At 53.1% G+C, this 24,042-nt stretch overlaps 1 protein-coding gene across 8 annotated transcripts in view; it reads left to right on the top strand.

Moving 5' to 3' along the window:
• Positions 1-9,664, top strand: part of LOC112632879 (casein kinase I) — a 48,367-nt gene extending 38,703 nt beyond the window's left edge. For 3 of the 8 annotated variants that reach the window (XM_025399009.1, XM_025399008.1, XM_025399006.1), the window contains exons 6-11: positions 41-211; positions 1,144-1,292; positions 5,504-5,696; positions 5,789-5,928; positions 6,704-6,768; positions 8,434-9,664. In XM_025399009.1, the coding sequence (XP_025254794.1) occupies positions 41-211; positions 1,144-1,292; positions 5,504-5,696; positions 5,789-5,928; positions 6,704-6,736 (686 nt within the window). In that variant the 3' untranslated portion in view covers positions 6,737-6,768; positions 8,434-9,664. Of the gene's footprint in view, positions 1-40; positions 212-1,143; positions 3,835-5,503; positions 5,697-5,788; positions 5,929-6,703; positions 6,858-7,812 lie in introns of those variants that run through there. The other 5 variants (XM_025399004.1, XM_025399005.1, XM_025399010.1 and 2 more) reach the window with 4 other exon arrangements.
• The last annotated feature ends 14,378 nt before the right edge of the window (positions 9,665-24,042 follow it).

Here is a 24,042-nt window from a genome sequence, read left to right on the forward strand (position 1 = left end):
GAACCCCTGTCCCTCACCTAGTGTTTGACTCTCTGTGCAGAGCAAAGCCGTCGAGATGACCTGGAGAGCCTGGGCTACGTGCTCATGTACTTCAACCTGGGCTCCCTGCCCTGGCAGGGACTCAAAGCAGCCACCAAGCGCCAGAAGTATGAGCGGATCAGCGAGAAGAAGATGTCAACACCCATTGAGGTCCTCTGCAAAGGCTATCCCTGTGAGTAGCTCAGTGGGAGGGGACATGCCTGGGGGTCCCTGAGGCACTGTCTAAGGGAAAGGTGAGGCCATACAAAGCCCACACTAGGGCCAGGCGCAGTGGCTTATGCCTGCAATCCCAGCACTTTGGGAGGCTGAGGCAGGTAGATCACGAGGTCAGGAGTTCGAGACCAGCCTGACCAACATGGTGAAATCCCGTCTCTACTAAAAATACAAAAATTAGCCCCACTTGTAATCCCAGCTACTCAGGAGGCTGAGGAAGGAGAATTGCCTGAACCCGGGAGGTGGAGGTTGCTGTGAGCCGAGATTGCTCCATTGCACTCCAGCCTGGATGATAGTGAGATGTCTCAAAAACAACAACAACAACAAAGCCCATACTGGGCTGCCCCACAGCCCTTGGCACCTGAGCAGTAACCCCTGGCTCTTTGCCACCCCTTGGCACAGCCAGAAGGCCCAGTTTCCCTGGCCTGGCTGTTACACCTGTTGCTCCCCAGCCCACATTCCTGCCTCATCTCCCAAGGGCCCTGTCCCCAGCTTTTTGAGGAGGAAATGGAAGTTTTTCTCCTCTTGTTTAGGTTGTGTTGGAAGGTCCGTCAGGCTCTTGAGTCCTTTGAGTTTATGGCAGCAATTGATCTGCAGGTCCCCGGGTGCTTGGTGAGGGCAGCGGAAGAGCTGTGGGCATGGCTCCTGGAACCGGCTACCTGGCAGAAGCTCCTGGCCACAGTTCACAGGTCTTCCCTTGCTCTAGAAGTGGCAGAGGCTCTGCTCACAGGCAGGCCAGGGAAGGCCGTGGTTCTGTTGCCTCCTTTTCTTGCCTCTCTTAGATTGGAAGTATCTGTGGGGCAGTGGGTGGCTAGGACAGTGCTGGCTGCAGGGGATCTGGGAGCGTGGGCCTCACGGTTGCCTTCTCTGTCCCCTGCAACCCCTCCTCAGCCGAATTCTCAACATACCTCAACTTCTGCCGCTCCCTGCGGTTTGACGACAAGCCCGACTACTCTTACCTACGTCAGCTCTTCCGCAACCTCTTCCACCGGCAGGGCTTCTCCTATGACTACGTCTTCGACTGGAACATGCTGAAATTCGTGAGTCACCTGGAGGCCAAGGCGGGCTTAGGGGACTGGATGGGGAAGGCCCTGACTCAGAGGGCCAGAGTGAGCCAGTGGCGGGTGGGGCTCCCGACAGACGGGAGGTATGAGCTGGACAGTGTGGTTGACCTCACTGGGGTCCTGGAGCCCTCCTGCCTCATCCGTGCTGACAGCTTGTGCCGCCGTGGGCAGCAGGGCCCAGGCAGGGCGCTGCCTCCTGCTGAAACAAGAAGGACCTGGCTTCACCTGGGGTCCCTCTTGGGTGCCCGTGGCAGGGCGTGGGTGGTGCTGGTGGTGTCCCCCGCCGCCCTGATCGCTGCCTACACCATCCTGCTCCTATTCTGCACATCCCAGGTGGCTACCTGCACTGTGGCCCCTCTGGCCAGCCTGGACCCAGTCATGGTGCTTGCTTTCTTCTTGGTCATGGGACCCTGGGTCTGGCTAGGCAGTTCTGTTTCTCTCTTTTAAGAGTCCCGGGGGTGGGGTTGAGTGGGGAGCAGCATTGGTCGGCCGTGCCCAGGGCTCTGGAATCTGTGAAATTATATGTCTTGTTTCACATCTCTTCTGGAAAAGGGGGCTTCCTCTAGCCAGGCTCAGCCCCATGACAGCCCTGTGACAGCGAAGGGACCATTCTGTCCCCGCCCCTGTCCCTGTGCCGGGCCCACGTACTCACCCACCTACTGGTAAGGATCCTCTGAGGCCTGGCTTTTCCAAAATTTGCCACTTGATCAGCGAGCGCAAGAGGCTGAGCCTCAGCTGTGCTCTTTTTGTCCCTTCCAGGTGCCCGGCGCCCCTGGGCACCCAGAGCCCCCCAGATAGGCCCATGGAGGAGGTGGAGGAGGTGGAGGAGCTGCCCCAAAACTACTGGCCTGTGGTCTGGACTCCAGGGCCCCATTTCTGATGTCACCAGGTGTGCCTGAGCCCATCGGGGCCAGGCCTGAGGAAGTGTTTCTTGGGAGGATGGGATGACCCCCTGTTTCCAAGAGATAGCAGCACAGTGGAGGGCATGATGGAAAAGGCCCTGCCATGGGATCCTAGGGAAGTAGCCAGCCACCTGAGGGCCAGGACAGCCTGAAGGAGGGATGGTGGTCACTGCCCACAAGGGGCCTGGTGGGAACGGGTCCCAGGACAGACTCACGGCCAGACCCCGTCAGCGGCCTCTGTTGAACTTGAACTCATTAAACACCTCCTCTTGCTTCATCCTGGTGTGCCTCTTTCATGGCAGGGTCCTCAGCCGCTCTGCTAGATGATTAGGACCAAGGCTGTGTTCTGGAAGGCAAGGTCAGCACGTTGGTCGGCTTTTCTTCTCTCTGGGTTTCTTGTTCAGTAAGGAGTGAGACAGAGGTGAGGCAGAGAGGGAGAGGCCTTGGTTGCCCTTTTCAGCAGGGCTGGAAATAGGATATGGGCAGGGGGCGTCTTCTCTGATTTCACCCTAGACCTTTTGGCTCCAAATGGGGCCCATGGCCTTGAGCACCTGGGACCAGCTGTTTCCACCACAGGGCATTGGGCACTGGGTACTTTCTCATCAAGATAGTCACTCCCAAGTCTGGTTCGTGATGGGCTTGGCCCTCCAGCTCAGCACAACTCCAAAAATGGATTTTGTATTCTCTAGACTGACACTGTCCAGGATGGTAGCCACTGGCTAGATGCGACACGTTTTTAATGAATTAAAGTTAATCAAGACTGGAAATGTCAGCCAGGCATGATGGCTCATGCCTGTAATCCCAGCACTTTGGGAGGCCAAAGAGGGCGGATCACTTGAGGTCAGGAGTTTAAGACCAGCCATTTCTACCAAAAACAAAAAATTAGCTGGGCATGGTGGTGTGTTCCTGTAATCCCAGCTACTGGAGAGGCTGAGGCAGGAGAATCGCTTGAACCCAGGAGGCAGAGGTTGGAGTGAGCCGAGATCACGCCCCTGCACTCCAGTGGCCACCACATCCAGCAAGGCAGACGGGACCATTTCCTTCATCCAGAACGTTCTACGGACGTCACTGCTCTAGGTGCCTCCCTTACGGAGTCTCGCAAGACTGTCTAGCCAGCAAGATCTCTTCTGCAAGCAGGCCAGGAGCACCTCTCCATCCACTGCTGCTGCTCTGACCGCCTTCCTGGAGTCCCTCTTGAGTCAGGCCCTGAAGTTAGAAGCTGGGCAGAGGTGCCCACAGCCTTATCCTTTGCCAATCACTGACTCATTGCCATGGCCACCGTAGTGAGCTGAACCACTTCCAGCAGTCCTCTGGCAGAAGCACCTGGAAAACATGCAATGGGAACTTTCACCCTGAGGCCGGGCCCTTCCCATGCCAGCCCGACAGTAGACAGGACAGCCTGTGGCGTTCTGCACCGGGGTACTGGGATCTGTGGATCCCTGGAGCCTGGAAGCCACTCGCAGCACATACAGCCACTGTGTTCCGAGGTCCAGTCAGCCGGCTGGGAAGGAATTCAACACAGCCAAGGACAGAAGTCCATATGATGACAGGTGGATGCTCGTGTGACTTTGCTGATCTTTTGCATTTTCTGTGGGCAATAAAGGCCAAGAGAGCTCCCTGCTGTGTGTTTCTTGCGTCCTGCGGGATGGATGGGACCATGGAGAGTCGCCCACTTCCTGCCTCCGGGCTGGCAATGGCCTGAGCCTTTTGGGCTCACAAAGGGCAGGGGCTCCAGCGCTCCTCTTGGCTGCTGGCTGCAGGGCTCCACACCGTGGAGTGAGTCACTCAGCCTCTGCATCCCAACCATGGAAATGAGATTGACCTGCCTTGCAGGGTTGATGTGGCCCTGCCCGCAGAAGGTTCAGCACAGAGATGCCACAGCTCGTGTTCCTCCCCAGGCTTTGCTGGGGCTCTGGCTGAGTCACTGTTTCCCAGCCTGCAACTGAATGGGAGCCCAGGGTGAGAACCAGAGGTCAGGAGTTAGAGCCTTGGTGGTCCCAGGCCTGCCTGAGAGGCTTCTGGGTGGGAGGATGGGAAGATGCGTCTTCTAGAGTGTTCTAAGGCAAGGCTCTGAACAGTGACCTCTTGGGGTACAGAGAGCAGAGTGGGACTAGGTGGCAAAGGCCTGGGTTCAGACCCTAGCTCTGCCCTGAGCTGTGCGACCCCAGGCAGGTCACAAGGCCTCTCTGGGCCTTGGTGCCTCACTAAGATTTAGGGATCATTCTGGTCTTAGCCGCTACTTCCTGGAGTTGCTTAAAGACAGGGCCCACCGCCACCTCTTGGCTAGTCTCCTGGGAGAGACATGGGTTGCAGGAACCACACCCTGTGGCCCATGAGCAGGCCCCCCACTCAGCCCGCAGCTCTCTCCTCCACAGATGCGGCCCCCTTCCTGCCAGCCCCCTGCCCTTCCCTGCGGACGGCCCCGGGATGAACTAGGTAACGCAGTCGGGCGCTGCCCCCACACACGCTCTTCTCTGGCCCCTTCTCACTTCCTCCTGCACAGGGGCAGCAGTGGCTATAGAGCCGGCACCTGGGGGCTTAGGGCACCCCTTCTGCTCCAGCCGTGCCTGCTGGGCCTCTTCTTCCTCCATGGGGCACATGGCCCCATTTTCTTCTCCAGCTCCCCTTGAGCGCCCATCCCAAGGCAGGCGGTGTGTGTGTGGGTTCCCTGGGCCTCCTGGCTGTGGCCTCCACGGCACCTGCCAGAAGCCATTGCCAGGTCCCAGCAGGGGCAGGACAGCTCCCTGGTGCAAAGAGCCCCTGGCTGCGTACCAGGAGCCCTGGTCTGAGTCCTGGCCCACTTCCACTAGTTTTGTGACTCTGGGCCTGTCCTTTTCCCACTCTGGACACCCCTAGCCAGTCTGCTAGAGGCCTCTAAACAGCTTCCCTACCCGATTTGGCAACCTTGAGTAGTTAAGGGCTCTTGGTACACCGAGGGGGGCCAGGGCAGGCCCAGCCCCAGGCCAGGAGGGCCAAGAGGTGCTCTTGATCATCCTGGGGGCATTAGTTGTCCTGGCTCTGGCTCCATCCCGGGAGAGCAGAGCAGACTGACCTCCCTCTGCCCCCAGACTCCTGCTTTCTCCTTCCTTCGGTGGTTGTGTGGCTTCGTGTCTCTGTGCTGTGTGATTGGGGGTCATGGCTTCCCGTGCTTGTAGGGGAGGCTGGAGCAGAGGGTTTCTGAGATACCTACCCGGCCTCCCTCCCCTGCTGTGCCCCGCAGGGCTGCTGGGCCCAGAACACCCTGGCCTCTGGGGCCGACCGGTGTCTTTTCTTGCATCCCTGCAGGGTGCAGCCCGGAACCCCGAGGACGTGGACCGGGAGCGGCGAGAACACGAGCGCGAGGAAAGGATGGGGCAGCTACGGGGGTCCGCGACCCGAGCCCTGCCCCCTGGCCCACCCACGGGGGCCACTGCCAACCGGCTCCGCAGTGCCGCCGAGCCCGTGGCTTCCACGCCAGCCTCCCGCATCCAGCCAGCTGGTGAGCAGGGACTCAGGCAGTGGGCTGGGCTCAGGGTGGGTGGGGGGCTCTGTGCCCACTCTGAGGGTGGCTCTCCACGCCTCTTTCTCCAGGCAATACTTCTCCCAGAGCGATCTCACGGGTCGACCGGGAGAGGAAGGTGAGTATGAGGCTGCACAGGGGTGCGCCCGCCAACGTCTCCTCCTCAGACCTCACTGGGCGGCAAGAGGTGTCCCGGATCCCAGCCTCACAGGTGAGCTGCCCCCCTGCCAGTCCCTCTGGGCCTCACAACTGAGCTAGAGACCCCCCAGGGTGAGGTCAGGCCTCGGCTCTGTTCTTCCCTCCCCGTCGACGCTGCTTGCCTCAGAGTGAACCCCTTCTGTTGAGCCGGGACTTGGCCTCATTTAATCCTCTGAGGTCTAATGAGCCCTCTTGAGCAAAGTCATTCACCAAGGCTCAGGGCAGTAACATTCCCTGACAAGTGCCACGGCTGGGCTCTAGCCTTCACTGCCAGCGGCCCAGCCGGGGTGGGCAGCAGGGGCTCAGAGATGAGGTGTTCCTACTCCCTGACATCAGGGAGCGCCCAGGAACCCCCGTGAGCATTGGCAAGAGCATGGGGTGTAGGGGCGGTGAGGTCCCGTCCACTTTGGGGCCATGTTTGGATGGGGACACTTGGGAAGGGGGAATCTGTAGTTGCCCAGGGAAGGTGGCCTGGCAGAGGTGGATGGGAGCCCTGCCCTCGTCTTCCTGCCTGTGGGTGAGGAGGGAGTCCTGCGAGAGAAGCCTCCTTGGCCATTTACTTAGGTAGCAGGTTTGCCTCCTGGGGCAATGTTCTTACCTACAGACAGGGACATCTTAGAGTCACTGGAATCACACAGGCTTTCCCTCAGCTTGAGGGGCTGCATGGAGGTGGGGGTGGGGGTAGAACTCCTCAGCGGGGAGAGACTTGCCAAATCTCTATCGCCAGCAGCTGAGGGACTTGACTTGAAGCTTGTCCCTCCGTCTCTCTCCCTTTCCTCCCTCAAAAGACAAGTGTGCCATTTGACCATCTCGGGAAGTGAGGAGAGCCCCCATTGGACCAGTGTTTGCTTAGGTGAGTTCATGACTGCTGCAGATGCAACCAGCCCAGCCGGCCTAGAAGCTCCCAGGCCCCAGAAAGAGACTAATGTGTTGTAAGGGGTGGGTGGCAGTGGCAGTGGCAGATGGTACCAGGTGCCCCAGAACTCTAAGGGGCGTCAAGGAATTTAAAACCTCGGAGCCTGCCTGGCTCAGGGCCAACGGTTTCTCTGCTCAGGCCTGACCCCGCATGAATTAATTTCTGCTGGAAAAACTTTTTCTGCCCTCGGCCAGCCCTCTGTCTCCTTCTGCCTTAACATATTCTGGAGGCCGGGCACGGTGGCTCATGCCTGTAATCCCAGCACTTTGGAAGGCCGAGGCGGGCGGATCACAAGGTCAGGAGATGGAGACCATCCTGGCCAACACCCCGTCTCTACTAAAAAAACCCAAAAAACAAAAAAACAAAAAATTAGCCAGGTGTGGTGGCGGGCGTGTGTAGTCCCAGCTACTCAGGAGGCTGAGGCAGGAGAATGGCATGAACCCGGGAGGCGGAGCTTGCAGCGAGCTCAGATTGCACCACTGCACTCTAGCCTGGGTGACAGAGCGAGACTCTGTCTCAACAAAAAAGAAAAAGGAAAAAGAAAAAAATGTTCTGGAAGGTTGGTTCCCAGCAGAGATGGGGCCACGGGCTCACACTCTGACCTCTCCCACGGCATCAGCCCTGTCTCAGCCTCTGGGCTGTTACGCAAGTTAATTCCTGCACAAGACTCACAACAGGACTGTGGAGGAAGCAAGGGAGCCCTTTTTCGGCCTCTGTAGTAGTACTGGGAGAGGCCCTCTGGCCAGCGTGAGCCTCCCGGTTCTTCCCTGACTGCACGAGGCCTTGAAGCGGGGCATGGAAACGCTCCACTCTGGGACCTGGCTTGGGAAAGGGGAGGTGGCAGGGGCTCTTTGGGCTTGTCGAGGGTGTAATCTTAGCTGTCTGGGGAACGTGTGTCCATTTGTAGGCAGTAGCAGTAGCCCGACACGTCAGGGGACTCGACTTCACACTGGGACAATCTGTGTGTCGTCTGTGTTGTAGGAGTTCATCCACACAGAGAGGAGGCATGAACAGGACAGGCCTTCCTCAGATCTCAGGCCCAGGAACCAGGCTGTCCATGGCTGGCTGGACAGATATTTGGGGGTGGGGTGGGGTGGGGTGGGGAGATGCTCACCAGGAGGGCAGAGGAGGGAGATAATCCATTTCTGTCACATGAAGGTGGATCTCCTAGCGTGCTGGGCCTTGAGCCAGGCTCTGGGGTTCAGAGGGAGATAGACCAAAGGACGAGAAGACAGGAGTTCGGGGGCCGGGTGCAGTGGCTCGCACCTGTAATCCCAGCACTTTGGGAGGCCCAGATGGGCAGGTCACTTGAGGTCAGGAGTTCGAGACCAGCCTGGCCAACATGGTGAAAACCCATCCCTACTAAAAGCACAAAAATTAGCCAGGTGTGGTGGTGGGCGCCTGTAATCCCAGCTACTTGGGAGGCTGAGACAGGAGAATCGCTTGAACCCGGGAGGTGGAGATTGCAGTGAGTCAAGATTGTGCCACTGCCCTCCAGCCTGGGGTACAGAGCAAGACTCCATCTCAAAAAAAAAAAAAAAAAAAAAAGAGTAGCCAGAGACAGCTGTGCACCTCACCTGTCTTCTCCCTTCTCCCTTCTAGTGTCTTCACTGTATTTTCTTTTAAAAAAACAAAAAAAGATGGCAAAAATAAACCACTCAAAAGAACAACAAAAAAACCCAGCACAAAACCGACGATGGAGTTTGTTTCTTTGATTTATTTGCCAATGGCAAGAAGATGAGATGCCCTCAGCACTGAGGATTCTTGCCCCTTTGTGGTGCCCGCTATCCCCAACCTTCAGGCTGCCAGATGCTCCCCTGACAACATCAGGCTACAGGAGCCAGACGCCACGGCCCTGCCCGGCCTCCTGTTCCTGCCCCCACCCATCACCTGCCCGGAGAGGAACGGGTCGGGTCCGGGTCGGAGAAGTGACAGGTCCCAGAGCCAAAGCCGGCCCTCGAGCATCACCAGGCAGTGGTGTGGTCAGTCGAAGGCAGTTCCCACCGAGTTTCCCGAGCCTCACAATCCAGGAGATACGCACAGCCCCACCCACTCTGAGATGACAGTGGCCGACTTCCTGTGCTGGGCTTTTCCAGTGTCCCCCTGGCCTCCAGGCTCCCCCTCTGCCTCTCCATGGAGTGGATGGGGAGGTTGTGGGGGTTGGCGTCCCTTGTGTGCGTGTGTGGATGTATTGACCTGTGTTTCCCAGGACAGCAGGTGCCACGGCCTGCCCCGCCTGCCAGCCCAAATTCCCGTTCTCGTGTGTCTACTAACAAGGACATGGGGGTGGGCGGTGACCTCCGCATCCCTCAGAGTTCAGAGGGTCCTCACTGCCACCGATCCCCCTCAACCCATCATCAGCCGGTGGCAGCTCCATCTTCCGTTCCTGGTTTTAGGGCAGAATCCATGGAGACTACTTCCAGAAGGCATCTGGCTGAGTTATAAATTACTTCCCTGGTCCTGACAGTCACCTGGGGTCCCCCCTCTCCCTGGGTTCCACCTTTCTGAGGAGGAGCCTGGGGTCAGGGCTGGGTTTTGGATTAATTCATCCTTCCTAGTTAACACCTCTTTTTGTTTTTATTTTATTTTATTTTTGTTTGTTTTCTCCGTGTGTGTGTTTTCCTAATTTATTTACCTCTGTTTCCCCTTTTTCCTTTTTTTTTTTTTAATTAAAGAGCAAAGCTTTTTATTACTTTGTAATTTAAAAAACTGAAAAAAAATACTGAAGAACTTTGGGGGGAATTTTGTACTTTTTTCCTGTGTAAATATTGGACTTTTTTGAGCTTTATTGTGGTTGTTAATTTGAAGTAATAAAGTAGAAAAGATAAAGTGATGGAGGCAGCCCTTTGTCCACCTCTGTGCCCTTGGGACTCTCCCCGCAGAACCAGAAGTGGGTCTTGCTGGGATCAGCACAGTCAGTGAGGAACAAGCCCTCGCCCTGGAGGCAGGTGTGACTGGGGCCACGTTCACAACACTTGGGCTGTGGTTGGGGTGTCCAGGGGGCTTTGAAAACATGAGTGCACACAGACGCCACGCGGGGGTCTTGTAAAGAGGGTGGGGTGGGGCTGAGAGCTTCTCCCTGCACACTCCAGCTGTGCTGATGGCCTGGGACCCCTCTTTGAGAAGCAAGGCCCTAAAAGCTCTTCACACATGGTTTATCCACACAAAAATTCTGAGTTAGGTCCTGTTAATAGCTCTACCTTCGGACAAGAAACTGGTCCCGCTGTAAAATATTTTGCCCACAGTCACAGCTCTGGTGGCAGAGGCAAGACTTGAGCCCAGGCCATCTCGCTGTGTGGGTTGTGGAGGTGCTGTGATCCTCTCCACCGCTGACCCTGGGGCTCCATGAGGGAGGGTGCTGGAGCGAGCTCCAATAGTGACCCTGGGCAAGGTCCTTCAGCCAAGCCTTGATAAAAGGGCAGCGCTCAGCCTCACCTGCCTTGGTCTCACCAGCTTGGAAAAGAATCTGTCAGTCTGCATTTACCCAACACAGTTTACTTCCTTTCGTTAAGCCAAGAGCCATTACTGCCACCGTCTCAATCCAGAGGCAAGAGCAAAGCTAATAGGCTAATAGGTCTACTAGGGAAGCGGGTGGAAGGCCCTGGAAGGTTCCCCTGGGGTGTTTTGAAATCCTGGACGTAGCTCAAGGCCCCTTCCAGTGCTGGCCGTCAAGACCCAGTGACCCACAGGCTCATGGCCTGGTGGAGGGTTTCCTGCTGTGTGAGGCCCATGTAAAGGTGGGGTCCCCTTTACAAGCATCAGGTTTCAGGTGTGTTACCCAAAGCCAGGAAACGCCAGTAGGCCCTGGAATAGCAGGTGGTAAGCAGAGCCCGGGCCTTGGGGCTAGGTGGCAGCCGGGAGTCAGTGGTCACTTGGTCAGCCTGCAAAGTGCCGTTTTGTTCACCCATACTTGGTTGAATGAGGTGCTGGGGGAATGCAGCAGAGGCCGCTCCAACCCGCCCCTGGCCTCCCTGGAGCTTAGGACCTTCTGGGATGGACAACCTGACATCAGACAGCGAGTGGAAATTATCAGCTAGAGGCCCTGAGAGAAAGTAATAAGGAGCTGGTCTTTATATGTCTTTTACAGTGAAAAGTATAGTTCCTCTTTTTCTTTTTTGGAGACAGGATCTTGCTTTGTCACCCCGGCTGGACTGCGGTGGTGCAATCATGGCTCACTGCAGCTTCAACTTCCCAGACTCAAGGGATCCTCCTGCCTCAGCCTCTCTAGTAGCTGGGACCACAGGTGTGTGCCACCATGCCTGGCTAATTTTTGTATTTTTTTGTAGAGATGAGGTCTCACTATGTTGCCCAGGCTGGTCTTGAACTCCTGGGCTCAAGCAATCCTCCCACCTCAGTCTCTGAAAGTGCTGGGTTTACAGGCATAAGCCATTGTGCCTACCCTATTTCATCAATTGTAATAATAAGCTAATGCTTCTCCCCCTCCTCTTTTTTGGTTTACTTTTTGGATATGAAGGTGTTTACATACATGAAAGTCAAGCTGTCTAAAAAGCTATAATTGGGCCAGGCGCGGTGGCTCCAGACTGTAATCCCAGCACTTTGGGAGGCCGAGGCGGGCGGATCACGAGGTCAGGAGATCGAGACCATCATAGCTAACACGGTGAAACCCCGTCTCTACTAAAAAATACAAAAAACTAGCAGGGCGAGGTGGCGGGCGCCTGTAGTCCCAGCTCCTCGGGAGGCTGAGGCAGGAGAATGGTGTAAACCCGGGAGGCGGAGCTTGCAATGAGCTGAGATCTGGCCACTGCACTCCAGCCTGGGCGGCAGAGCGAGACTCTGTCTCAAAAAAAAAAAAAAAAAAGCTATAATCTGAGAATCCCTCCCGCCCTGCTGCTCTGCCCCATTTCTACCCATCATGCTTCTTCCTGCACTTCTTACTCAGAGGGTTAATGTTTGGGAGTGGGCAGTGGCTGACAGCCTCTAAGGAAGTGACATTAATGTATCAACCATACAGTTTATTAAGTACGCCAAATAATCACAAGGAAATTTTGCCCCTACCAGAGGGGCAAACAGGCACCTGCTGAGTTCTTTTCATTCGTGCCACAAAAAACATTTGCTAACTGGGCTTGTGCCAGGTACTAGGCTGGAGGTGGTGCAGGCGTGGAGGGTTGGGAGCACAGGATTGACATCCTGGGGGCTTTGGGCAGATCTCAGTTTCCTCCTCTGTAATGTTGGGGTGATGATGCCTGTTTCTGAGGGTTGCCAGAATTCAGCGAGACCTCAGATGAACACAAGGGCTGAGTTCATTGAGGGCTCACCTGTGCCAGGCCATTTCCAACCCTTTGCTCCCAACAAGTCTGTGAGGTTAGTGTATTATGTTCCTTATTTTATTTTATTTTATTTTATTTTTTGAGATGGAGTTTCGCTCTTGTTGCCCAGACTGGAGTGCAATGGCACAATCTCGGCTCACTGCAACCTCCGCCTCCCGGATTCAAGCGATTCTCCTGTCTCAGCCTCCCGAGTAGCTGGGATTACAGGCATGCGCCACCATGCCCGGCTAATTTTGTACTTTTAGTAGAGACGGGGTTTCTCCATGTTGGTCAGGCTGGTCTCGAACCCCTGACCTCAGGTAATCCACCCACCTCAGCCTCCCAAAGTGCTGGGATTATAGGTGTGAGCCACCGCACCTGGCCACGTGATCCCTATTTTATAGATGAGGACCCTGAGGCACAGAAAAGATGTCCGGCTCCGCAGCCCACGCTGCTAACATTGACTCCATAGTCCCAGGTACCTTGTAAGCGCTCTGTTACGATAACTCCTTGTTTCAAACATGAAGTGTGAATCTTAGCTTCCAGGGACTCATGGGCTAGTCAGGGGAAGGACTCAGAGTAGCAAGTGGTTCACCCCAATCTAGAATCCAGTGTGAGAGGCCTAGTGTGAACTAAGGGCAAAGGAGGGCGGGAATGTGTCTGATACCATCAAGGAAGGTGTTTCAAAGGTACTCAGCCTGAGCCTTGAGATATGAGTGGGATTTTGCTGGGGAAAGTCATTCCCAGCAGAGGCAACAGCATGTGCAAAGGCCAAAAGAGGTAGGAACTAGCATGAGATACTCAGGGAGGTTCAAACAGGGAGTGGGAGGGAGACAAGTCACAGTGGCTGAGGCTGGAGAAGTCTAATCCTGCAGAAGCAGACTTGCATCCAGAAAACTCCCACTCCCTAGCTGCAAGCTCTGGGCCTTCTTGAGCCCTGATTTCCTAATCTGTGAAATGGGGAGAATTGTCTGCACAGAAGCCATTATGCCCCCTTAGCCTGACCCCTTCTGGGCCCACTCGCCTGACTTCCATTGGGCAGCACCTGGACCTTGAGGAGCCTCTGCTGGGGGAGGGGCACGATGGAAGTTAACTTGGGGAATGTGAATCTGGCGACAGTGGGCAGGGAGATTGGAGAACAGAGAAAGGAGGCAGGAAGAAGGCTTAGGAAGCTGAGGTCACAACCCAGGCATGAGGTGTCTGGGAGGCCAGGATGACTGAACTGCTTCAGAATAAGATCTGTTCTTTTTTTTTTTTTAGACAGAGTCTCGCTCTGTAGCCCAGGCTGGAGTGCAGTGGCTCGATCTCGGCTCACTGCAAGCTCCGCCTCCCGGGTTCACGCCATTCTCCTGCCTCAGCCTCCTGAGTAGCTGGGACTACAGGCTCCCGCCACCGTGCCCTGCTAATTTTTTTTTTTTTTGTATTTTTAGTAGAGACTGGGTTTTACTGTGGTCTCGATCTCCTGACCTCGTGATCTGTCCGCCTTGGCCTCCCAAAGTGCTGGGATTACAGGCGTGAGCCACCACAGCCGGCATTGAGTGTACGTTTTTCTATTGTGTAGTCCTGCCTGGATGAAGATGTAGGTGCTTGTCAATATTCCAGCACATCCCCTTATGCCCCTTCCCTTCCACACTCTGCTCCCCCATACACACACAGGTATCCACTCCTCTAAGTTCTATCACAGGTTATGGGGGGAGTGAGAAGGGAAGCTTGTAGCTCAAGAGATAGGAAGAGGAAGGCCTGAACTGGGACGCTCTCATGGGCTTGGCTGGTGGGAGGAGGTTATTGTGAGGTCAAAAAGGTCTGCAAGTGTTTTGGAGGCCACAGAACCCTTGAGCAGGGGGTGTCCACGACTAGACAGCAAAAGATTCTGAAAAGGAAGGAGGGGAGGGACCAGGGAGACTTTGACCCAGGACAAAAGAAGGGGCTGGGTTTCCTCTGCGCTTGGTCTCGTCACCTCCCCTCTGTTTTTTATTCCCTTCAAAAGGTCGTGGTGGCTTCCGCCTGTAATCCCAGCACTTTGGGAGGCCAAGGCGGGCGGATCACAAGGTCAGGAGATTGAGACCATGGTGAAACCCCGTCTCTACTAAAAATACAGAAATTAGCTGGGCATGGTGGTGTGTGCCTGTAATCCCAGCTACTCAGGAGGCTGAGGCAGGAGAATCGCTTGAACCAGGGAGTTGGAGATTGCAGTGAACTGAGATCACTGCACTCCAGCCTGGCAACAGAGCAATACTCCGTCTCAAAAATAAAAAGAAGAAAATACAAGCTCCTGAAGTCACTGGCCTGCCCCCTTCTAGGGGGTAGCATCCCTTTCCATTCACTGCCTTCCCGCTTCCTACCTTTGGTGCCCTCACCCCAGGGTTTCCTAAAGGAGAATGGATCAGGCAGACCCCTGAAGCAGCTCCAACGGAAGCCCCTTTAGTGCAGTATTATTTGTATTTATTTATTTGAGACAGGGTCTTGCTCTGCTGCCCAGGCTGGAGTGCAATGACAGGATCACAGCTCACTATAACCTCCACCTCCCAGGCTCCAATGATCTAGCTAGGGCCACGGGCAAGCACCACCATGCCTGGATAATCTTTTTTTTTTTTTTTTTGGTAGAGACAGGGTTCTCTCTATGTTGCCCAGGCTGGTCTCAAACTCCTGGGCTCAACCCATCCTCCAGCCTCAGCCTCCTAAAGTGTCTGGATTACAGGCGTGAGCCACTGCGCTCGGTCAGCAGTGCAAAGTGTTATAGCAAAGTGAAATATTCTCTCTCCCCTCCTCTCCTCCCTCCTCTCATCTCTGCTTTATTTCAGAAACAGCTGTGGAAACAGTTATGGCTGAGAATGCTCAGTCCCCACGGCCTCTTTCCCAGAGCCTACAGCACAAGCGCCCACAGGAACACAACCGGTCATTGGAGAAGTCCACACATTCCAAGCTCTGACCTCACTCTGCCCAATTACCAGACATCCATAATTTGTTCTCAAAGCAGCCTTCTCCAGGGTCTGCCTGTTTCCGGCCTGCATGTGGGCCAGGGAGGGAGAAACGCCAAGGTGCAGGATAAAGGTTGCCATGAAGCCACCTTTTTCTCCTTCTCCTCCCTCTGGCCCCTTCTTCTTTCACCCTAGCCTGGGGCACCAACGGCAGCTCTCTATCCTTTCAAGTGGCCCATGTGAAGCGGTGTCCCGTAGCCTACTGAGGTTCAGGGAAGGTGCACATCGAGGGCTTGACTTCACCAAGGTTGCCCGTGCAGGAGAGGCTGATGGGATGAGCAGAGGGCTCAGTCCTGAAGCTGTGGGAGGAGTACTGCCCCTTTAAGAAGGCCAACCTTGGCCGGGCGCGGTGGCTCAAGCCTGTAATCCCAGCACTTTGGGAGGCCGAGACGGGCGGATCACGAGGTCAGGAGATCGAGACCATCCTGGCTCACACGGTGAAACCCCGTCTCTACTAAAAAATACAAAAAACTAGCCGGGCGAGGTGGCAGGCGCCTGTAGTCCCAGCTACTCAGGAGGCTGAGGCAGGAGAATGGCGTAAACCCGGGAGGCGGAGCTTGCAGTGAGCTGAGATCCGGCCACTGCACTCCAGCCCGGGCGACAGAGCAAGACTCCGTCTCAAAAAAAAAAAAAAAAAAAAGAAGGCCAACCTCACACCTGTAATCCCAGCACTTTGGGAGGCCGAGGCAGGCAGATTACCTGAGGTCAGGAGTTAGACACCAGCCTGGCCAACATGGTGAAACCCTGTCTCTACTAAAAATACAAAAATTAGGTGGACGTGGTGGCACACACCTGTAGTTCCAGCTACTTGGAAGGCTGAGACAGGAGAATTGCTTGAACCCAGGAGGCAGAGGTTGCAGTGAGCTGAGATTGCGCCACTGCACTCCAGCCTGGGTGACAGAGCAAGGTTGCGTCTCAAAAAAAAAAAAAAAAAAAAAAAAAAAGCCCACCTGGGGCAAAGGATGCCTACAGAGAGTAACCTGGGCTCCTCCAGGGCCCTTGAAGAATGTCTTCTCAAGTAATTATGCCTCCCAAGGCCTTTCATCCCAGCATCTTGAAAGCACGTAGTGTAATTAACTTTGAAGTCACCCTATGCAGGTTTACCAAGGGCAGGCCTGAGACCTGATGAGTCACTGCAGCTTCCCTGTTGCAGCTTCCCTGAGAAAATCCAGGACCTTGCTGGGGGCGGTGGCTCACGCCAGTAATCCCAGCACTTTGGGAGACTGAGGTGGGCAGATCATGAGGTCATGAGTTTGAGACCAGCCTGGTCAACACAGTGAAATCCCGTCTCTACTGAAAATATAAAAATCAGCTGGGCATGGTGGTGCGTGCCTGTAGTCCCAGCTACTTGGGAGGCTGAGGCAAGAGAATCACTTGAACCTGGGAGGCAGAAGTTGCAGTGAGCTGGGATTGTGTCATTGCACTCCAGCCTGGGCCAGCCTCCCCAGCTCCCTGTATGCCCCTGACTCAAAGGTGGACCTCCCTTTCCTGATGGCATGTCCTGGACAGGTGACTACATCCTGGGATTTTGTAAAGAATCTGAAACATCTTTCTGGTGATTCCAGGAAAACTGATAGGAAATCCTTCTCTTTGGCCTGTTTTTGTTTGCTTGTTTGTTGGTTACATAAGTTTGAAGTGGGACTCATCTCACCAATGATGGAGTCCCAGGTCATGTGTGCAACTGAGAGAGACAGAGAAAGGAAGCTTCCTCTCTCTTGTGTCTCCTACTCAGGCTCCTTACACAGCAATCTGTGAATCACCACCAGCTGCATCCCTGATTCACTCACACACACACATCCCAGGTAGCGCACCCACTAGGAATGGCCTTGTTCTGCTTGCTGATGGCCATTGATATCCTGAATGTCACCACCCCAACAAGAAGGGCTGCATGAAGTTGGAAGCATTTTCTGTTGCTGGCTGATTTCCACCAAGGGGGTGCTGGCATGGGTTCCCGTGTTCATTTAACAAACAGGCTGCACAGGTGTGACCTTGGTCAAGTCACATTGCCTCTCTGTGCCTCAGTTTCCTCATCTGCCAGGTGGCACTCACAAGATCTTGGTTTACATTGCCTGCCACATAATGAATGCTCAAAGAATAGCAGCAGTGATGAAGATGATGAAGGACACTCATCATCTTCCTGCGTGTCAGGAAGAACACTCATCCCCTGTGTGTAAGGTTCTGGGAACAAAAGGATGATTAAGATCCAGTCCCTTTTGCCCTCTGCTTGTGTAAGCACCCGTTCTCCTGACTTTCAGAAATTTCTTGTATGTTGAAAATCACACACAAGTCTGGGCCCGGTGGCTCACACCTGTAATCCCAGCACTTTGGGAGGCCAAGGTGGGTGGATCAGAAGGTCAGGAGTTCAAGACCAGCCTGACCAATACAGTGAAACCCCATCTCTACTAAAAATGCAAAAATTAGACAGGCGTGGTGGCAGGCACCTGTAGTCCCAGCTACTAGGGAAGCTGAGACAGGAGAATACCCTGAACCCAGGAGGCAGAGGTTGCGGTGAGCTGAGATCATGCCACTGCACTCCAGCCTGGGTGACAGAGCAAGACTCTGTCTCAAAAAATAAAAATGGGCCGGGAACGGTGGCTCATGCCCATAATCCCAGCACTTTGGGAGGCCGAGATGGGCGGATCACGAGGTCAGGAGATCGAGACTATCCTGGCTAACACAGTGAAACCCGTTCTCTACTAAAAATACAAAAATTAGCCGGGCGTTGTGGCGGGCGCCCGTAGTCGCAGCTACATGGGAGGCTGAGGCAGGAGAATGGCATGAACCCAGGAGGCGGGGCTTGCAGTGAGTGGAGATCGCGCCACTGCACTCCAGCCTGGGCGACAGAGCAAGACTCTGTCTCAAAAAAAAAAAAAAAAAAAAAAAACCAAAATAAAAAAATTAAAAAATAAAAATGAAAACAAACAAATACATAAATAAAATCACATATAAATATTTGCATTAATGGCTGGGAGCGGTGGCTCATGCCTGTAATCCCAGCACTTTGGGAGGCTGAGGCAGGTAGATCACTTGAAGTCAGGAGTTCGAGACCAGCTTGGCCAACATGGTGAAACCCGTCTTTTCTAAAAAAAAAAAAAATTAGCTGGCTGAGTGCAGTGGCTCACGCCTGTAATCCCAGCACTTTGGAAAGTCAAGTCGGGCGGATCGCAAGGTCAAGAGTTCGAGACCAGCCTCACCAACACCTAGAAACCCTGTCTCTACTAAAAATACAAAAATTAGCTGGGTGTGGTGGCATGTGTCTGTAATCCCAGCTACTCAGGAGGCTGAGGCAGGAGAATTGCTTAAATCTGGGAGGCAGAGGTTGAAGTGAGCTGAGATCCCACCACTGCACTCCAGCCTGGGCGACAGAGTGAGACTTCATCTCAAAACAAACAAACAAACGAAAACTTAGCCAGGCATGGTGGCGCGTACCTATAGTCCCAGCTACTTGGGAGGCTGAGGCGGGAGAATTGCTTGAACCCAGGAGGCGGAGGTTGCAGTGAGCCGAGATCGCACCACTGCACTCCAGCCTGGGCCACAGAGTGAGACTCTGTCCTCCCCCGCCAAAAAAAAAAGATGGAGTCTCACTCTGTGGTCCAGGCTGGAGTGCAGTGGTGTGATCTTGGTTCACTGCAACCTCCGCCTCCCGGGTTCAAGAAATTCTCCCACCTCAGCCTCCCGGGTAGCTGGGATTACAGGTGCCCGCCACCACGCCTGGCTAATTTTTGTATTTTTAGTAAAGACGGGTTTTACCATGTTGGTCAGGATGGTCTCGATTTCTTGACCTCGTGATCTGTCTGCCTTGGCTCCCAAAGTGCTACGATTACAGGTTGTGAGCCACTGTGCCCGGCCAAGACTCTGTCTTAAAAAAAAAAAAGAATTGCATTAGTGAGGCATCCAGTATGCATTATTCTGCATGATATATTTTTTTTCCCACTTGGTGACAGGGAGAATGAAAGTTTTATCAGGGACCTGAAGAAAGGGTAGGAATTAACTAGGAGAAAGAAAGGGATGGAGACAGCAGTGAGAAAGAGTGTGTTTTAGGTGATGGGAACAGCAGCATCAAGGCTGTGATACTAGACACCACATGGCTGTTGGAAATACAATCATTGGTGACAGTGTGAGGGGCAGATTTGCTTAAAAACTGATGCACTGGGCCGGGCGCGGTGGCTCAAGCCTGTAATCCCAGCACTTTGGGAGGCCGAGGCGGGTGGATCACGAGGTCAGGACATCGAGACTATCCTGGCTAACATGGTGAAACCCCGTCTCTACTAAAAATACAAAAAAAAAAACTAGCCGGGCGTGGTGGCGGGCGCCTGTAGTCTCAGCTACTTGGGAGGCTGAGGCGGGAGAATGGCGTGAACCCGGGAGGCGGAGCTTGCAGTGAGCCGAGATCGCGCCACTGCACTCCAGCCTGGGAGCACAGCGAGACTCCGTCTCAAAAAAAAAAAAAAAAAAAAAAAAAAAAAAAAAAAAAAAAAAAAACTGATGCACTGGCCAGGCACAGTGGCTCATGCCTCTAATCTTAGCACTTTGAGAGGTCAAAGCAGGAGGATCACTTGAGGCCAGGAGTTTGAAAACAGCCTAGTCAACATAGCAAGACCCTGTCTCTAAATAAATAAATAAATAAATAATAAGGAAAGAAAAGAAAAAAACTAGTTGGGCCTGGTGGTATGTACCTGTAGTCTCAGCTACTCAGGAGGCCAAGGCAGGAGGATTGTGTGTGCCCAAGAGTTCAAGGTTTCAGTGAGCCATGATCATGCCACTAAACTCCAGCCTGGGCGACAGAGAGAAAGAGAGAGACCCCGTTTCAAAAAAAAAAAACAAAAAATCAACAACAACAACAGAACTGGCCTTTTGGGCCTGTTTCTATTTTCACTTCTACACAGCAATTTCGGATTTTTGGCCGGGTGCAGTGACTCAAACCTGTAATCCCAGCACTTTGAGAGGCCGAGGTGGGCAGATCACGAGGTCAGGAGTTTGAGACCAGCCTGGCCAACATGGTGAAATCCCATCTCTATTAAAAACACAAAAATTAGCCGGGAGTGGTGGTGGGCGCCTGTAATCCCAGCTACTCAGGAGGCTGAGGCAGGAGAATCGCTTGAAACCGAAAGGCGGAGGTTGCAGTGAGCCAAGATCGTACCACTGCACTCCAGCCTGGGCAAAAAGAGTGAAACTCTGTCTCAAAAAAAAAAAAAAAAAAAAAAAAAGGAAAGAAAGAAATTGCGGCTTATTGAGGCTTACAAGATTTGCCCAGAATCTCACAGCCTGTCAGTGGTGGAGCTGGGATTTGACCAGGCCATTGACGATTGCACAGGCTAAAGGCCTCCAAAGAGCCACCCTATGCTGATGGCTCTGTCCTAGGTCCTTCCATCTCTGCTCTGGGTGAGGTCACATCTCAGCCCTGTCCCTGATCTTCCTTCTGGATGACCCTTGGAGAGCCACTTAAAATCCCAGAGAGGCAGAACATCTGAGTTTTTGTTGTTTTTTTTTTTCCCCCAGCACTCTTTCCCAGTTTTTCTGGTCATGGAACCTCATTTTTCTTTAGGTACTCATGCCTCCTTTCCAGTACATTTGGTTCTGAAGGGGCTGACTCCACCCACTGGCTCCAGGGTGGGGCTGTGATCCAGGCCTGGCCAATTGATGCCCTGCATTTCCTGGCTACAATGATTGGCTCAGAGATGGGACTCAAGCTGGGCCAATCAGAGGTGACTGTGGGACATATCTTGGAATTCTTGGGAAAAAGATGCTCTCTCTGCCACTGGGGAGAAAAGGCCACATGGGAATGGGGCCAACACACACACAAACACACATACACACAGCAAGAGACGGAGAGAAATAGCATCCCAGTGACACTGTGTGAGGTCTCAAATCCAGCCCTGCTTTGAATTTCTTAATTAAGTAAACCCATAAATTCCCCTTTTTTAGTTCGTTATTTTATTTTTGAGACAGCGTTTTGCTCTTGTTGCCCCGGCTGCATTGCAATGGCGCGATCTTGGCTCACTGCAACCTCTGCCTCCCAGGTTCAAGCGATTCTCCTGCCTCAGCCTCCTAAATAGCTGGGATTACAGGCATACATCACTACACCCAGCTAATTTTGTATTTTTAGTAGAGATGGGGTTTCACTGTGTTGGCCAGGCTGGTCTCAAACTCCTGACCTCAAGTGATCTGCCCACCTTGTCCTCCCAAAGTGCTGGGATTACAAGTGTGAGCCTTAACATTTTTTTTTTCTTTCTGAAAACATAATATGCTTTTTGAAACACTTTTTGGAAAATACAGAGAAGCAAAAATGAAAATAAAATTAAAAGAATAAGATAGCCCAATGTTCATAATCTTACCACTTAGAACAATCTACTATTGGCATTTTGTTATATTTCCTTCCAATCTTTTCTATTATTATTTTTTAAGACCAGTCAAGTGAAACAGTGGGAGTGGAGAAGGAACAAAGCCAATCTTTCTTTCTTTCTTTTTTTTTTTTTTGAGACAGAGTCTTGCTGTGTCGCCCAGGCTGGAGTGCAGTGGCCGGATCTCAGCTCACTGCAAGCTCCGCCTCCCGGGTTCATGCCATTCTCCTGCCTCAGCCTCCAGAGTAGCTGGGACTACAGGCGCCCACCACCTCGCCCGGCTAGGTTTTTGTATTTTTTTAGTAGAGACGGGGTTTCACCGTGTTAGCCAGGTTGGACTCGATCTCCTGACCTCGTGATCCACCCGTCTCGGCCTCCCAAAGTGCTGGGATTACAGGCTTGAGCCACCGCGCCCGGCCCTCTTTTCTTTTTTTTATTGAGACAGAGTTTCGCTCTTATTGCCCAGGCCGGAATGAAGTGGTGTGATCTCAGCTCACTGCAACCTCTGCCTCCCAGGTTCAAGTGATTCTCCTGCTTCAGCCTCCCAAGTAGCTGGGATTACAGGCATGTGCCACCATGCCCAGCTAATTTTGTATTTTTAGTGGAGATGGGGGTTTAACCATGTTGGTCAAGCTGGTCTCGAATTCCTGACCTCAAGTGATCCACCCGCCTCGGCCTCCCAAAGTGTTGGGATTACAGGCGTGAGCCACCCAGCCCAGCCAAAGCCAATCTTTCTCCTAAGCATTTTTTTTTTTTTTTACAGCATTCAGAAAGGCTATCATATAAGTTTGTAACTGCGTTTTTCACTCAATAAGGAAATGATTAGTAATGTGTCGAGAGACTACATTAATATCTATACAATATGCCATTCGTGGCATGGATCTACACAATTTACTTAACCATTCTTCAATGACTTTCAGGTTATTTCCAATTTTTTGTTAGGGAGACACTAATTAAAACAGAATTTGGAGGATAGAGAGGGAGGTGGGATCAAGAAGGAACCATGCCAGGCACGGTGGCTCACACCTGTAATCTCAGCACTTTGGGAGGCCAAGGCAGGCGGATCATGAGTTCAAGAGATAGAGACCTTCCTGGCCAACATGGTGAAACCCCATCTCTACTAAAAATACAAAAATTAGCTGGGCCTGGTGGTGCGCGCCTGTAGTCCCAGCTATTCATGAAGCTGGGGCAGGCAAATTGCTTGAATCTGGGAGGTGGAGGTTGCAGTGAGCCAAGATCGTGCCACTGCACTCCAGCCTGGTGACAGAGCGAGACTACATCTCAAAAAAAAAAAAAAAAAAAAAGGTGATATCTGATTTGGTCCTTGAAGGGAGAGTAGGAGTAGCTGTTTGCTGAGTTGCGTTGAAAAGGGTGGATCTGGGCATTGAGAAAAGTATTCTTTCTTCATTAGCCTGTGGGCAGGGGGAAAGGTGATTCTAGGGGGCTGGGAAACCATTATAATTGTCCAGAAGTTAAGGCAGACTGAACCAGGGCAGTGGAGGGGAAAGGGGACAAATTTAAGTGGAATCTTTGAGCCTGATTAGAAAGAATAGTCCAGGCATGCTGAGCACATCTGCAATCCCAACACTTTGGAAGGCAGAGGCATAAGGATTGCTTGAGGCCAGGAGTTCAAGACCCTGTCGTTATAAAAACATTAAAAACAAAAAATTAGGCCAGGCGCGGTGGCTCACGCCTGTAATCCTAGCACTTGGGGAGACTGAGGCGGGCAGATTGCCTGAGCTCAGGAGTTCGAGAGTACCCTGGGCAACATGGTGAAACTCCGACTCTGCTAAAAAACAAACAAACAAACAAAAAACACCCCCCAAAAATTAGCTGGTCGTAGTGGCGCGTGCCTGTAATCCCAGCTACTCCGGAGGCTGAGGCAGGAGAATTGCTTGAACCTGGGAGGTTGCAGTGAGTCGAGATTGCACTACTGCATTCCAGCCTGGGCAACAGAGCAAGACTCTGTCAATAAATAAATAAATAAATAGAAAATTAGCCGAGTGTGATGGTATGCCCATGTAGCCCTAGCTACTTGGGAGGCCGAGGTGGAGGATCACTTGAGCCCAGGAGTTTGAGGCTGCAGTGAACTATGATCAAAGCACTGCACCCCAGCCTGGGTGAGAGAGCAAAACCCTGTCTCTTAAAAGAAAGGATGGGTAGTTGCCTGGAGGAGGGGTGGGAAGGAAGATAGCAAGGGAGGTGTTTATCTTCATTTTGGAAAGCCTGAATAAAGGTCTTGAGAGGGCTTTTTTCCTCCCACAGGGAGCACCCACTAGGGCCCCCAATACCACCTGCTGGCCTGCCATATCACTCAGACCAGGTGACTTTCTGTCTTTGAGCCCCTTCCTGGCAACCAAGCCTAAAAATACCCACCACCTGCCTCTGCCCCCCCACCCGCCAGCCTGGGGCCTCTGTAAGTGGAGATCCAAGATTGCCCCTAAGCAGAAACCAAGACCCTGAAGTGAAAGCCCTGGAGGGGAAGTGTAAGGTAGATAGTGTCTGGTCTCTAAGTGTTCTGTACTAGCATTGCAGATGTGGTGGTTAGTGTGTAGGGAGGGAGAGCTGGGAAGTCATAAACGAGTCATTACAATGCAATTGATAAGCCTTGCTCTCGTTAGGACA

Source organism: Theropithecus gelada, chromosome 10, assembly GCF_003255815.1.
Source record: "Theropithecus gelada isolate Dixy chromosome 10, Tgel_1.0, whole genome shotgun sequence".
Taxonomy (NCBI): domain Eukaryota; kingdom Metazoa; phylum Chordata; class Mammalia; order Primates; family Cercopithecidae; genus Theropithecus; species Theropithecus gelada.